This window comes from Colias eurytheme, chromosome 25 (genome assembly GCF_061535395.1).
Source record: "Colias eurytheme isolate Ceu_HAF_F1 chromosome 25, ilColEury1 Martin Lab GWU primary, whole genome shotgun sequence".
In the NCBI taxonomy this organism is placed as follows: domain Eukaryota; kingdom Metazoa; phylum Arthropoda; class Insecta; order Lepidoptera; family Pieridae; genus Colias; species Colias eurytheme.
The window spans coordinates 3,596,362-3,612,144 of record NC_143004.1 but is presented as its reverse complement, the minus strand read 5'-3'; the positions used below and the strand labels follow the sequence as shown (position 1 = coordinate 3,612,144).

Below are 15,783 nucleotides of genomic sequence, written 5' to 3'. Positions count from 1 at the left end.
TATGCACTGTATTTCATTTTATTATTTTGAATTTATTTACAATTTGTGATAAATGGGTGTTTTAAGTTTTGTGATTATTGTTATAAACGCGACTAAATAATGTTTATTTTTCATTATATAAAATCTTATAAATCGTTTAAACGATGACACGAAATCCCGATATACTTTTTATTACTGAATATATTAAAAATGTGCTTTATTTCGCTACTGTTAGACAAGGAAGAGTGCTTAAAAGCACAAACGAAACTCATTATTTTTGCATAGATAGTCAATTAATTTATGAAAATTATTATTCAGACTTTGGACCATTAAACTTAGGGTGTGTGTATAAATATTGCAAAATACTGAACGATAAACTAAAAGAATACCTAAATAAACAGATTATAGTGCATTATACATCAATTAATCCTACGAAGAAAGCGAACTCTGCATTTCTTTTAGGATGTTACGGTGTTTTGTATTTGAGTCTTCCACCAAAAGATGCGCTCAAACCATTACTTGTTCATGGGCAGAATTACAGGTACTTGCATTTTTTATGCAGTATATTTATTTATATAAAAGAAAATCAAGTACCGTTTATTTTTTTAAGGCCATTTCAAGATGCAACCCAGGGTGAATCACGTTACACTATATCTTTATTAGATTGTCTGCAAGCTATTGTAAAAGCTCGGGACTTGGGCTTCTTCAATTTTCAAGATTTTAACTACGAAGAGTATGATAGATTGGACAAAATACAGGGAGGTGACCTTAATTGGATTGTACCGGGTATTTAGACTGTAAAATAATATAACGAATTACATTTGTTGCTCTTCTAATGACTAATAATAAATATTTTCAGGTAAATTTTTAGCTTTTATCGGCCCCGTGGATTATAGCGTATCATTGTATCATCCACCAGAGATGTATGTAAGCTATTTCTTAGAAAATAACGTGAGAATTGTAATACGATTGAATAAGAAGCTTTACGATGGAAATGTGTTAGTATAATGCTTTAAGGATATCTGTCCCGTAATCTTGTACCTATTCACTAGTAATTTATTGTTCACAGCTTCAGTAGTGTAGGAATTACACACTACGATTTGTTTTTTCCTGACGGAACTTGTCCTCCACGTCACATATTGATGAAATTTTTACAAATCAGCGAAGAGGCTGACTCCGCTATTGCTGTTCATTGTAAGGTTGTGCATTTACAATTTTTATTATGTGTGTAGTAGATTACAATATCAAATACAAAGAAAGTTTTTTGAATTTTCAAGCTAGTTTTTTGATAAGTGACTCTAATTAGATACAATATATATGTATTTAACATAATCATATTCTGAATGGTAATATCGTTCAGGCAGGTTTAGGTCGCACTGGATCTTTGATTGGGTGCTACCTTATCAAACACTACCGTATGTCCGCTCATGAAGCAATAGCTTGGATGAGAATTTGCCGCCCTGGCTCTGTTATTGGTCAGCAACAAGTAAGAAAAGCTTTTAAACTTATTATGCAGTTAACTACTATTGTACATGTTTTTTATTGTATTACGTCCCATACAGGAATGGCTAGAAGATATCGAAGCATGGTTATTGAAACAGGGAAATTTATATAGGTAAACAGGTGAAGACATTATTAACACATGATACTACGTTTTATTAGACGATATCTATCTTAAATTTATACAAATTATCACCAGAAAGCGAATGTACGATGATATCAATAGAATTCCAACGCACGAATTTGGGGTTTATTCTATCGCTGAGAGGACGCATAGACAAAAACCGGTGGTATTCAGTAAATCTCCGTCACCACCTCCACCCATACAGAGGCAGCCTCGTTCTGATGTTTCACCACCATTGCGACCACAAGCATCCAAAAATAAGGAAGGTTTGTAAAATTAAGCTATAATATATTACAGACAGTGTTATTTTAATTTAGATGTATGATGTACAGTAAATTATTTTTCAGTTAAAACAGTCTAACACATTTTAATTGAACTAGTATGTAAAACTTTTAAAAATAGCACTGTTTGTATATAAATTGCAAAACTTAGTTATCGAGGTAACGAACTGCCAATTTTAATGTCCGCGAATAAAAACAGTGTTGTTTTTAAGAGTTTATCGAATTAATCTACGCAAAATATAGGTAAAATGATAATTTGTCCACTTTTATTTAGACAAATCTGAAAATGAGGATGAGGAAATATTCATAACATCTTGTGATTTAACTGTTCAGCCGACAAAACCACAAACACAATTAAAGGGATGTGTGATTAAAAACAATACATTAACAGAAGACGAAGACAGAGATTTGCAATGTGTGGAAAATAGGTCGCTAAGGAGGAGATATTTTTGTTTTCAGTCGTGTATGCGAACTTTGAATGATAATCTATTCTTATTGGCAGTTCGTTGCGCAAAAATTACACCAAATTGGTGTAACTCTTATAAATGTTGTAGCTTAATAGATGCGGTTGGTACAATTTATTTTTTCTTATTTTTGTATCAGTTTTGTATAATTTTTTTTAATCTGAATGTAACATTTACTAAAGAATTTTAATAATATTGAATAACTTAAGGATACCTAACATAATTTTGATACTTTTAAACTAATTTATATTTGAAAAACAGCTTCTCATAAGACGCCCGAGAAGAAGTTCGACTGGAACGTGAAAATTAACATGCCCAAAGTATCTCAAAAAGGGTAAGCGTTGTACGAATTTCTCAGTAAATTTATTTTCGAATAAAGGCTGACCGAAGTAATATTTTATGAATTTTATTATTTTCTGACGATTTTCGAAACAAGAAGTTCCTGCATGCATGGTTATAATATTGAGATTATTGTATTCGTGTTTAATTTAAATAATTATTTCTGTGTTTTAGAGACCAGCCAGGATCGAGACGTGGGAGTGGAGCTGGTGAGCCACGTGGCTCTAGAACCCCATCCCGTAGCAATACTCTTCGATCACAAGGACGATATAGTGCTAAAACAAATGTACGCACTAACGGTTTAGTTCATAGTAGTTTATTAAAAACAAGTAGAAATGAAAGAGTTTACCATTTGAAATTGAATATTATATTTTAATGAATAAAGATAGTATACCCATAACCCTATTTCATTATGTAGGATTCAAGCAAAAATACATCTGCTTATAACCCAGTGCCCACGTTTCGTACATCTGAAGGACCAGTGATGAAGAATGTAACCGATGCCAAGGTAAATACAACTCATGATTTAGGCTATTTCATTTGAAAATCTTTTAAATGACTACCACATAACATAGTTTTTTTGCAGAACTTTTTAATGCGAAGTAGCATTTATAGTGAGCAGAAGCACAAACATTTAAATTCTGCTATAACGGTTACACCACAATATTCATTTAGGCTCTCGAATTTATACAGCGACCGTTTGGGTTCCAGTGATGTTACAAAATTAACGCCATCTGCTACAGGTACATAGAAATGTTAAGGAAGTCGTGTAATTTTATAAAAACATTTTCAAGTAGGTAGATAGTTGTCAGTATATAATTTATTGAATTAACGAAGGGACAATATTGTAATTGATGGAATCATTTCAACAGCATCTAAATATCCGTCACAAGCTCAGGGTAGACGTCGACTTGGTCGAAGTCCTAGTCCATCGCCGATGAGATACGCAACTGAACAAAGTCGTGCAACGAATACTTTGCCTCCTTCGTCCACAACTGAAAAGATTTTAGCAAGAGATTCGAAATCTGCTTTGAGAGAAGCATTGTCAAGGCTTAAATGTAAGTTTTTGTTATTATTTAAAACATATTTTAGCAATTTATAAGTTAGATACATAAATACCTCCTATCTTAAACCGATTCTCTATGGATAATGGTTACTGGCAATATTTTTTTAAAATAAGAACTTGTCAGGATTGTCATTTGTCAATTAATGTCATACTCATGACAGTTCATAATATTGTGAAATAACCTCAAAAGTCAAAAGTGTTTTGAAGAAAGAGCGTTTAAAAAAAGATGACGAAAGTTCTCTGAAATAAGAATCTATATAAAAGTAACTATCGCCACCTGAGATGGGTGCTTTAGTGTCAAGGGCGTTGCGGCCCGTAAAATCGTTTAATATCGAAAATAGAGCCCACCGGGAGATATCAAAAGAAAAACCTCAAGTAGCGCCAAGATATCCTTCCAACGTAGAAGATTTGCATAGAGTGCAAGAAGCCATCCCCGATATTGATGAAAAGATTGTTAAGAAGGATCTCGGACTCGACGAGAGATTAAAAGATGTTTATGTAACATCGCAGGGGACACCGGAGGATGACATTACACGGTTGAAAAAACAACAGAATCCAGATCGACCTCTACCTAAAAACAGGCAAATTGTAGAAAACTTCGATTTTGGCCTCAAAGAGCCAGATACGATCCCGTACGGACGAACGACGTTACGACAAGCGATAGAATATATTTCTTCACACCAATTGAATCCTGAAGAGGTAACCGCAGCTAAAATAGCATACGAATACAAACTAAAGGAATCCGATGTAGAAAATATACTAAAGTACTATAGAACATTTGAGATTTATGTACCGGAAACTAAAACAAACAAAGCAACATTTGCTGGGCTGACGACCATGAGAAAACGTTTGATGGAACAATCGGTTGGAAAGATTGAAGGAAAAAAAGATACACCTGAAGATGTTGATAAGGAAAAGGCCAAAATGAAAAGTGCTTCATAAATTAATGGAATATTTCTTTTTGGGAATTCAATGGTCTGAAAGCAAAGCAAATTGAAGTGTCTGGAATAATAACTGAAATCTATAAAGAAGGCACAAGCTGTACCAATATAGAAGAATTAGTTAATTTATTAGTTGTCTTTTAGTTGAATTTATGTATACCTCATTAATCCGTCAGTCCTCGGATCACAGACACAATAGAAAATCTATTGTGTCTCGGCCCGATCAGGCCGCTCGGTGGTCAATGGGTTAAATATTGTAAATCCTCTCTTCTAGCTTGACTCTGGGTAATGCATTGGTCATTAAAAAATAACTTCTATACTTCATCTAAATGGAACTTGATAATGCATATTAAATTCGAAGGCTTATTTTTTATAATGAAATAATAAAACCAAGTTATTTGCCGTGGTGTTGTATCAAACTGATACATATATTTCATTTGTGTATTTGCATTACAAATGTTCTAATAGATACATTTATCAAAGTGATACTAAAGGAAATATGTATTTTTTTTTTTACTATTCAAGCTTTGGTATTTGTCTTGTTTATTATGAGTGAGAAATAATTATACCAGGTTGTTTATTCTTGAAAAAATAAATTAATTGCAATTTTAAAGAGATCAAATTATAAATTATTATAAGTGCTGGTACAATCTTATATTTATATTATACAGGTTAAGTCCATAAAATGTGATGTAGTTATAGAATAAATAAATGAATATGTTAACTTTGTGTTTTATTCTGCTTTTTCTTGTATACTATAATAAAAATAGTTACCCATTACATAATTTGAACATTAAATAACTCCCAGAAGCCAAGTCATGGCAGATATCCTTAAAAAAAATAAAACTCGAAACAATAAAAAATTATGATGCTAGAATTTGATGGGTTTTGGAACGAAGTTCCTTATCGCGCGTTGCGAAAGAGGGCTAAAAATTAGGACGAAAAGTTGTAACGACACTTTTTCCTATAGTTGTAGGCCGCGCGGCGTTCGCGTGTTTCTCTGTTACTTATGTCTCTCTCTCGGAACTAATGAAACGAAAACTTCGTTCCATCCGGTTGTCCAAGACTCAAGTTTTATTTATTTACTTGTTCATCAAAGTATCGGGCCCGCGAGATAGTTCGATCGGTGCTGCGTCGTTAGGAGCGAGACGCGACGCGCCGGCCGCGAGACAGGCGCCCTCTGTGCGGTCAGACGAGCGGCCGCTAGCTACGCAAGGAGACATGTTGAATAGTATCAAGGTAACGTACAGTAAATGTGAGTAAATAGTATATCTTTTCATCCTTAAATTAATGTTTTAAGTTTGTATGTTTCATTGATTCGAATCTAAATACGAACATAATTCAAACATAATTGTTGTAATAACAACATCTAAGTGGATGTTGTAATAACAACATCTAAGTGGATGTTGTTATTACAACAACTTCTGATTTTGTTGTGTCAGAAACGTACTTTTGTACGTACGTGTATAACGTACTGTTGTACGTGGTTGAGGGCCCAGGGAGTAACCCGTGCGTTACGTTAAGTCTCATTTAGCTATTCTTTTTACTTCTGACTGCGTCGTCCTATAAAATTTTAGCATTCATATAAATATTATTCGAAGGTTCTAATAATTAGAATTATTCAGGGCGGTAAAATTTGGCTAGCTGGCGACACCTGTTTTTATCCGCGACTACCCCACAAATGTCAAATGTGCAATACGAGCATTACGAATTATTGTGTCCATAGCTTTTCGCTTTATTAAAACTAAATTTTGTCTTTTTAGTTCCAAAGAAGATTTCGGGAAACACTGAACACGGAGAAAAATAACTTCCATGGTAAAACGAGGTGGGTAGTTATATTTTTATGTCCTAGATTTTCTGTAGGATTTCGAAATTATTGAATTTATTTTCATTTTTTACGCTTCTTTAGTATTACTCCGAAGGAGAAGTCGAGTATACGTAATATTCACTCAAAAACGAGTAGTACGGCTATCAAGTCTGGATCAGCTCTCAATCAAGAATATGGGTATGCTCTTTTGGTTTTGTGTTAGAGAAAAATTATCGTTAATTGTTTTTATAGCAACGAAATCAATAAAATAGTAATTTACGAAGATATTTTTTAATAATATTGTATGTTTAATTTGTGAGACTTTACTGTAAAGACAATTTAGTTCATCAGTAGTTTCTTCAAATTCGGTAAATATTTTTTTTAAATATTGTATTATAGTATAAAGCTTATGAAATAGGTATTAACTGTTTTTTTCTCATAAAACAGCGCCAAGGAACGCGGCAGTCCATCGAGGAATTTCTTCAATCAACGACCAAGTTCGCCGAAGGGTCGACGGACGCAAATGTCATTCTTCGACCATAGAATGTAAATGTCAATGTCATGTTGAAGTTTTGTAAATTTTGGTGGGAAAATAAAAAAAAGTATTCGGTAAAAATGCGTTTTATTTACAATACGTATTTTATTTATATTGTATACACACTAGGTATGCAATAATGTTTAAAATAAAAATGTGATAAAAACATTTTTAAATGTAGTTCAAAAAAATAGTAGGTTGTTATCATGAGATACTCTCTATTCCTCATTCATAGGAATTTTATTATAGAACAAAAAATTGTTTTGATAGGTAATAAAAATTTAAATTGACTTAATTACTTAACACATTAAAAATATTTCGCATTTACTTCCACAATTTTTTAATATCTTAAAATTAATACAATTTCTTTAAAATTAGTATACATATAACTAAAGACTAGATTGGTTAGGCTAAGCCAGGGTCAGGTGGTGGAGGAGCCATGCAGTTCCCATCGGGGTATCGTTTCTTGAACGCTGCTATTAGTTCTGGGTCCACTAGACGAACACCGTCCACTTGGTTACCGAGGGTTATCCTGAAATTGTATAACATGTACATTTAAGTGTATTATATAACATGTACATTTAAGTGTATTGTATAACATGTACATTTAAGTGCCATTTATTTATTTATTTAAAGACGTACCAACAGTAGCTCAAATTGTAACATAATTTTCATAATTAGCCATAATTATAATTAATATTAGTTAAAGATTTTCAAAAAAAGTTACTCCTCGAACTGTTTTAAAAAACTTGTGTATTAAAAATGTAATAACGAAACAATGAAACCACTACAGTTAGAAATTAATATTAACCTTTAACAGGAATACTTATCAAATTGCACTTTACATAAATTCGATTTGACGATTTCATTTATTCACAAAATAAATATTGGAATTATAGTGGAAAGTGTTTGATTTTAAAACAAACTTTCTAATCCAAGACAGTTTCTAATAAAACCATATAAAATCGAAAATCTTACCAGTTAGGCTGTACATTGTGAGGCCGACCGAATAATTCAATTTTCCTTGTGCCTGGACTGAGCCTCTCTGAAAATGATACACAAATAAATAAATAAAGACAGAAAAAGAAAGAAAAGATTCTTGCCATGTCCCAGACGACAGACTGCTCAAATAAAAACTCAAACGCAACATTTATTTATTACATTAGACTTCTTCGAGAAGAATCGTCAGAAATCAAGAATCGTCATTACATATTTTTTACATTTACCACCGATTCGGAAAGCAGTATCTACATAATATATCATAATATGCCGAAGAACTTACCTATAATACCATAAATTTCGTCCGGTTTGTGCGACGTCGCTCGTACTTCAGCCACTATGACGTCACAATCCAGACCTCTATTTAAATTTTCGGGATTACCTTTCATTCCCACCTGGAAGATACAACAAAAATTATACCTAGTATTAAAAAAAGATCATCGCGATATTATCGCGAATTTATCAATTTATATTTAAGTTTATCATCTTGTTAATTAATTTATTTATTAATATAATAATTAATTAATTTTATTAATTTTTTAAAATCATTAGGCAAATTTTTGTCTATAATTTTTTACTAGAAATATAAAAAGAAGAAAGTGTAAACATATGAAAATGCACTCCTTACCGAAAATATGAAAAATAAAAAAAAAATTGCCCAATTGAACAAGCCACACTCGATTTGATAGGAATATTTTAGTTGATTTTTTATATAGTTAGTATCTCATCATATAAGTACATATTAATTTTGTACATAATTTCTTAAAGTGAAACTTGTTTAGGCGCGTTGAGAGTAAAATTTGAAGATCGCGTGATGGCAATACCGTCACATCACGGAGTAAGGCGGCGATTTTCGAATCTTGACTTCAAGTTCACTTCGGCCCTCGGCCATCACACTTTTTTATGTTTTTTCTATATCTCTATTTCTTCTTTAATAAATAATTAATACCAACCAAACAATGCTCTTTCCCATGGTTGAGCCAATGCCCAGTTCTGCCAGTTCTAATGATTCTTTGCAGTTGATTTGTCTTCACCCATATAAGCTCATCTACCCGCTCATAGCCCCATAGCTTGAGACATTCCCTGCCTAGTTCCATAGCCCTGTTAAGAATAATTAATTATTTATTATGGTTTCAAACTGGGATACAAGTTTATTTAATGTATTTTTTTTCTATCATTGACATGTTTATAACAACTAGATTCACAATTATTAACAGATCGTCAAAAAATATCCGGCCGTCGCTGTATGATATAATATTAGAAAACTCTGCCTGACGCAGAAACAAAGATATGGATCAGGCAATTCAATCTTACCAGTTTGATATATTTAGCTACTTAGTCTATGATGTCTTAGCTCTATAATCTATAATATTTTTACTCTTTAGTCTACGTTGTCTGTTCTATTATTAGTCTATGGTAACCCACAAGAAAATAAGCCCACTATCCTGAAGCTGCGGTACACCAAGGCATCTCATCTCGTCTCTTTAGATAAAGTTTTACCTATTTGATCTATGATATTTAGCTGTTGCTTGTGATGTTCTAGCTCTATTGTCTATGCTATTTTTATTGTAATTATTGTCTACTAGCTTCCCGCCCGCGGCTTCGCCCGCTTTGTCTAAAACCTAATGAATTATATACTTAAACCTTCCTCTTGAATCACTCTATCTATTAAAAAGAACCGCATCAAAATCCATTGCGTAGTTTTAAAGATTTAAGCATACAAAGGGACATAGGGACAGAGAAAGCGACTTTGTTTTATACTATGTAGTGATGGTACGTACCTGCCAGTTACCCACAAGAAGATAAGCCCACTATCCTGCAGCTGCGGAACACCAAGGCATCTCATCTCATCATCAGACATCGTACCGTACGGCAGTTCCATGTGAATGTCCCAAGGCGGATCCGCCATTATTACCGCGAATTTACCTGGTTTCATGTAATTTATTTGAATAATCCATTGAGCCCCAAGCGGCCCGATCGGTCCAAGACACAATAGATATTCTATTGTGTTTGTGGTTCCGGGGCCTGAGTTATTACTTATTTTTTTTTTGAGGGTAGAAATATGCGTGCTCGTGATGTGTTACATTTATACATGGATACAATTTAAAATAATGTTTAATTTTTCAGATATAATTATGGCAAATAAGATAGAAAAAACTATTTTTAAGTAAAAAGGTATAAATAAACTGAAGAGATTGCCATATTAATAAAAGCCACATTATAAATTTTGTCCACTAAAAATTGATTCCAGTTCTATTATTTTAATCAGAGCTTTAGCCTTATTGTACCTTTTAATTTTTAAGCTATTGCATAGCTTCTATCGCGGGCCTTGAGCGCGGGGACCGAATCGAGAAATTCCGTAACGAAAAAACCTCACGCTCCCCACTCCGACGGACACGGAGGTGTGGCTTGAAGGCATAGCATGCAATAGCTTTACCGCGGAGCGGCAGTCCCCGAGTGGCACACGTCTTTTTTTATTACATACGTTAATAGTTAATTATATTTGAACATACAAAAAATAGATAACTTACCCAAAAACGTCATGTCGAGATATCTCAAGTCGCACTGAATCCACTGCGGAGGTGTTAATGTTAAAACTCCATCTGGCTTTACAGCTGATACTACATTTGTGCCTAAAAATTATTTTATGAATAAAATAAAAATAAACTGTGAAATTTAACATAATCAGGAAAGATCAGAAACCTGTATTAAACCTTTTTCAGTTTTTGTCAGCAAAAACAATTAAAAACAACTAAATTTAATTAATAAAATTCATGAGGTAGCAAAGAAATGTTGCTGATTCATATCGTTAACGATAGATAACATAGAATATAATGAAATAGAACATATTTATAAATAGTAACCATTTTGTCCAGATTTCATGGGTTGTTCCACTGCAGTTTTACTAGCTGCAACATTCGGGTCTGCATTGTCCACTTCGTAATGCACATACCTTTGAATAAACAATATTAATTTAAAGTCGGTATACAGAACTTTTTACTTAAGTAAACTTTTTCCAGTAATTTTTTTTTGACACTTTAAATGCACATACAAAACAAAGCAAAAAAGTCAAACACATTTATTTACAAATAAAAAAGCAACAAAATTACTTGCAAGTGTCCATATGAAAGCAGGTGTTCAAAAACGAGCAATCGCCCAGTGTTTCATCTGTATGACTCTGTATGATCTTCTTGAAGTGCAGTTTCTTGCATCCATAGTCCGTCTGTCTGTCTGTTTGTCCCTCACTCTCTTGTGCCTTGTATGCGCGTACGCATTCCGCTCGCGTGCCGTGCGGACAGAACTCCATTACTTGCGCACCTGAAAATATAATCTTAATATATATAAATCTCGTGTCACAATGTTTGTCCTCAATGGACTCCTAAACCACTTAACCGATTATAATAAAATTCGCACACCATGTGCGATCCAACTTGAGAGATAGGATAGTTTAAACATGTAGGTACCACGGGCGAAGCCGGGGCGGACCACTAGTTGTAATCAAAAAAATCTGATTATGTTAATACTATTTTGCAATTCACAGGAATAAAGAGAGAAAGACGTTTATTCATTTCACCTCACTGCACAAAAACAAATAGGTACTGATAAAAATGAATAATAATTTCTACTAAGCTTGAAAATTAAATTAAATATGTTAACTATGGGCACAATGCTCATGTTATTATTTGTTAGTTGGTTAGCTGCTTTATACTCTGATATAATTACAAGTAGCCATCATTTATTTATACAGCCTATTTTATCAGTAAATTTTTATTTACATATAAATTACAAAACTAAAATTAACAATAGAAAACATAAAATACCTCCTTGGCTCTTAAACTTATCAGCCAATGACTTCTCTTTAGCAGTGGGTTTACTCAACAGGTCCATTATCTCTTCCCCTACTCTTTTAACTGCTTTTTCTCTACTTGACGGCATCGCTAGGAGCGACTAAAAGTAATTAAAGTTTATGTAAAATTTATTTATTGAAGTGAAAACTTCTTTAGCGGCGTTGAGCACTTTTTCTGTAATGGGTATAAAATCTTAAACTCGCGTCAGGACACGTGACCTGATCGAAAATGCGTAAGACGGATACCATTCCAAAATATCAAACATGCTCAACGTTAATAATCAAGTTTTCACTTCTGCCGGCACTCCCGGAGTGCAACCTGTCTTTTTTTTGTTCCAAATAAAGAATTTTTGAATTTGAATTTTGAATTAATAATTAAGCTATCCCTTGGATGAATAATATTTCTTAGTATAGCATACACAATATTGCGTAATATTTTTAACAATTTTTTGAGGAACTGCCTTTATTAATGGATTAAAATAGCACATTTAAAAGAATATTGAGTTAAAATGTTGCAAATTTTCTTTTATACAATAACAGGTCAAGTAAATAATGGTCTGAGTTGTTTTAAGGAAAGAAATAAATATAATAACTCTATCCTTAAACATAATATAAGAAAATGAAAAAGATTGTAACTACCATTATATCTGTATCTCCTTTGCCAGCTTTCTTTTCATCTGTGTTTGATTTGGAAACTTTAACTTTGGGTCCTTCTTCTGCAGTTCCATCACCTAAAAATAATCAAAACTTTAAAATGTATTGCAGACACTTAATTAAATAATTGTTTAATAAAGAGCCTAGGCTTTTAATTAAATAGCTGATTATCCAGTTGGCTCTGGCATATATTCTGTTCAAGATCTAAAACACCATATCCTATGATATTATGTATTGTAATTTCAAAAACTTTAAAGACAAAATAATGTACATAATTTTGAAAAATTAACATCTTACCTTTCCTTTTATTAGTATTATTCTGTTCTTCCATTAACGCAGCCAAAACTGCAGCAAGTCTAACTGACTCTGCGCTGACCACTTCTATACTAGCATCTGTTGTGCTCTCTGTCCTTTCTTTTATTCTGGTAAAAGATATACAGTTTATTAATAATTTAATAGTGACCTATTATATAGAAATATTTCATAATTTACAATGAATTATAAAAAAGATAAAGTCAAAAACTAGTGAGTGACCTAAGATATAATATTTTATACTTTTTTTCACTAATGCAGTAGGTAGCTAGAGATCAGCATTTGATGATAAAAAATCAACTGCTGATGCAAATTAAGTATAATTTATTTTACAATATTTCTGTGCCAAAATTATTTATATACATCAACTAGCTTCCGCCCATGACTTTGTATGTGCATCCCCGTTTTTCCCTGTTCCCTGTTGTTTTGGTTTGGGCTGTGCGTTGATAGATCACTATATCAGTCACCTTTGAGTTTTATATATTATATAGATAGATTAATTCATAATCTCTAGCAAAAATCTCAACTTCATTTGACAATGTTTATGCTGTACATTTTTCACTTCTCAAACAAAATTTGTTCAGAAGTTTTAGTACATACAAAAAATACATATTTTCTTGCCAATTTTGTTCCACTTACGTAATTAACTTTTGTGTGGCGAATTTCTGCAATAAACTGGCAACAATACCAGTGTCCACATCTCCGAGACCAGGCAGTAAGGCACTTGCCGTAGCTGGCAATTGTAACTGCATGTCTGATAACACTTGTAACAACTGCACTTCTAAAGACGCAGGGGGTATCGGTAGTTTCGGCTTTTCTTGTGCTGTAAGAAAAAGAAGACAAGATTTTACGTATGTATTTTATACGATTAACGAAAAATGTATTAGTACTGTATCAATACTTTTGATGTTAATGTTATTTTTTAACTTAAAATTATCGTATGTTTAATATTACTACAACTAGGTAGTAATGAAATCCATTAAGTGATACATTTTCATGACGGCAAGAAGATATACATAATAATCCGTAAACACTTACCTTCCGATTTTGATGCCGGGCTAGAAACACTCTTTTCTTTATTACTGGGAGATCCTTCGCTTTTGTCATTTATTAACGTTGTGCCGAGTATACTTTGCCGTTCTTTCTTACGTTTTTCCAGTTTTTCTCTCAGACTATTTCGTTTACTTTTTACCGCTTGAATTTCTTCCCAAGCGTCCGACATGATTGTGTTCGTTCGCTGATTATTTATTAAAATTTATTGCATAAATTATAACATTTTAAAATTCGTCGTTTTTCTTTAAAATAGTACAATTAACATGAAGTATCTAGTTAAAACTAACAATATTTATTTTAAAAAGCACAAGTTTTGTATTCCGTAAACACAACGCATTGACATTTATTTGACATTTATTTTTTTAATTAATAATGACATTGTTTGACTCTCGTTTGACTTTTAAAATATGGAGTATGGAAGCAAGGTTATTGGAGAATGCGTACAAAAATGGTTTTCATGAAAAACATATTTTTTATTAGATATTATACTAACATATATTTCCTAGTTCTAAATCTCGTAATATCTTCACTGTGCAATTGCCATAATATTATGTTCTGAACACTATAATTCGAACTATGTAAATTATAAAATATTTTTATTTTTACCTGGCTCCTTCCTGGCTCTACATAAGTTATAAATAAAAACAAACAAATTTGCAAACAAACTTCATTTATGTCACCAGACCCATTTCATATTATAATAAATTATTCGAATCGTAGTTAAAAATCGTTGAAAATGATTTTTGCTCCTGAGTTAAGAACTCACTCACAAAAAGTTTGCACCCTTTATAAGACTGCTTGCAGGCTTATTGAATCGTATTACGTTGCAAGGTTATTAATTTAATTTTCTAATATTTACACTACATTTGAATTACTTATAAATTTCAATTGACTCTGAATTAAACGTTATTTGTTATTTGCTTAGATCACTAAGGTTATTTTGTCATATTAAGGTTACATTATCTACTACAGTTTACTGAAAAGTATTTATTCCCTTCCAAGCTTTCATATTATATTTTTCTCAATGCATCATCGATTTAAAACTACCGTCGTTTGGCACAATTTTTTTAACATAACTGAAAATGACATCATAGAAATTAATGAATCTTAAAGTATAATAATTATATTAAAAATAAGTCAAACTTTAAGTATATATTTTCAGGTTCATAATACGATATCACCAAGTTTTGCTAAGAAAACAATTTGACGATAATAAATGCGTCACAGATCCTAAAGAACAACGACTCCTGCTGCGTGTTGGACAGAATGAAGTTTTTGCAAAGAAATATCCTTTTCCACCGCAAAAATGTAAGTATTTTAAAGATATTTAGCAGTTATTGTGTGACTATTGCTATTAAGTACCTCCGTTAAATAGTTAAGTTGTGGGACGCTTGATTTTATCGCTTCTTTGTTCTTTTAGTTCCTAGATCGATTGGGCTAGCTGGTGGCGTTGCTTATAGTCGTGTTGTTACACCTCCAGACTGGGTTTTGGATTATTGGCATCCGCTAGAAAAAGCACAGTATCCAGATTATTTTGCCAGACGGGAGTGCAGAAAGGCTGAATATATTAAGAAGTGGAACGATGGTACTTTATATTAGTTAAACGACGACAGAATATAATTTTATTTTATGTTAGTCAGGATAAACTATGAAGGAATGTTTCAGTTCTTTATTCTACCTTGTTTTCGTCTGTCGATACCATTAAAATGCTGTTAAATTTAATATAAACAAATGTATATTTGTTAAATGGTACTATTAAATTTATTATGATTGTGTTAAATGTATTTTCACTTTCCAATTTTAATTTCTCTTGATATGTACCTTGTGATCATCTGCGAATTTTATATTACACAGGATTAATAGAAAAATTGAGTTTGTTGAT

General features: G+C 32.3%; 5 protein-coding genes across 5 annotated transcripts in view; 3 read left to right on the top strand and 2 right to left on the bottom strand.

Moving 5' to 3' along the window:
• VGAT (vesicular GABA transporter) overlaps nt 1–15,783 on the bottom strand; it is a 48,697-nt gene that overhangs the window by 8,189 nt on the left and 24,725 nt on the right. The gene's annotated exons all lie outside the window — the stretch shown is intronic.
• Nucleotides 144–7,051, top strand: LOC149897532 (uncharacterized). Its single transcript, XM_090116322.1, has 16 exons — nt 144–520; nt 590–765; nt 839–977; nt 1,049–1,178; nt 1,340–1,465; nt 1,542–1,594; nt 1,679–1,869; nt 2,610–2,682; nt 2,862–2,973; nt 3,106–3,195; nt 3,274–3,430; nt 3,560–3,745; nt 5,794–5,933; nt 6,458–6,519; nt 6,604–6,699; nt 6,949–7,051. The coding sequence occupies exons 1-16, from the start codon at nt 144–146 to the stop codon at nt 7,049–7,051; spliced, it is 2,211 nt and encodes a 736-aa protein (XP_089972448.1).
• On the top strand, nt 3,942–4,856 carry LOC149897533 (NADH dehydrogenase [ubiquinone] 1 alpha subcomplex assembly factor 4). The gene has a single exon (XM_090116272.1). The coding sequence runs from the start codon at nt 4,036–4,038 to the stop codon at nt 4,693–4,695; it is 660 nt and encodes a 219-aa protein (XP_089972398.1). The 5' UTR covers nt 3,942–4,035; the 3' UTR covers nt 4,696–4,856.
• Mettl3 (methyltransferase like 3) lies at nt 7,113–14,239 on the bottom strand. The gene is made up of 13 exons (XM_090116321.1): nt 13,887–14,239; nt 13,488–13,671; nt 12,834–12,958; nt 12,522–12,613; nt 11,857–11,983; nt 11,146–11,353; nt 10,900–10,988; nt 10,567–10,668; nt 9,817–9,961; nt 8,989–9,136; nt 8,319–8,430; nt 8,015–8,081; nt 7,113–7,568 (listed from the first exon to the last, which is right to left on the bottom strand). Exons 1-13 carry the CDS (start codon nt 14,068–14,070, stop codon nt 7,442–7,444), a joined length of 1,710 nt encoding a protein of 569 aa, XP_089972447.1. The 5' UTR covers nt 14,071–14,239; the 3' UTR covers nt 7,113–7,441.
• Nucleotides 14,638–15,551, top strand: LOC149897530 (NADH dehydrogenase [ubiquinone] 1 beta subcomplex subunit 9-like). The gene is made up of 3 exons (XM_090116070.1): nt 14,638–14,732; nt 15,064–15,209; nt 15,322–15,551. The coding sequence occupies exons 1-3, from the start codon at nt 14,638–14,640 to the stop codon at nt 15,498–15,500; spliced, it is 420 nt and encodes a 139-aa protein (XP_089972196.1). The 3' UTR covers nt 15,501–15,551.

Bases quoted from the DNA above. Each gene is read 5' to 3' on its own strand.
- LOC149897532 (XM_090116322.1), top strand. From the start codon at position 144: ATGACACGAAATCCCGATATACTTTTTATTACTGAATATATTAAAAAT. The intron at 766-838 runs GTATTTAGACTG...AAATATTTTCAG, and splicing joins CCTTAATTGGATTGTACCGG to GTAAATTTTTAGCTTTTATC. The intron at 1,179-1,339 runs GTTGTGCATTTA...AATATCGTTCAG, and splicing joins CTATTGCTGTTCATTGTAAG to GCAGGTTTAGGTCGCACTGG.
- LOC149897533 (XM_090116272.1), top strand. From the start codon at position 4,036: ATGGGTGCTTTAGTGTCAAGGGCGTTGCGGCCCGTAAAATCGTTTAAT.
- Mettl3 (XM_090116321.1), bottom strand. From the start codon at position 14,070: ATGTCGGACGCTTGGGAAGAAATTCAAGCGGTAAAAAGTAAACGAAAT. The intron at 12,614-12,833 runs GTAAGATGTTAA...GATTATTTTTAG, and splicing joins TAATACTAATAAAAGGAAAG to GTGATGGAACTGCAGAAGAA. The intron at 7,569-8,014 runs GTAAGATTTTCG...ATACAATTTCAG, and splicing joins CACAATGTACAGCCTAACTG to GATAACCCTCGGTAACCAAG.
- LOC149897530 (XM_090116070.1), top strand. From the start codon at position 14,638: ATGATTTTTGCTCCTGAGTTAAGAACTCACTCACAAAAAGTTTGCACC. The intron at 14,733-15,063 runs GTTATTAATTTA...ATATATTTTCAG, and splicing joins GAATCGTATTACGTTGCAAG to GTTCATAATACGATATCACC. The intron at 15,210-15,321 runs GTAAGTATTTTA...TTGTTCTTTTAG, and splicing joins TCCTTTTCCACCGCAAAAAT to TTCCTAGATCGATTGGGCTA.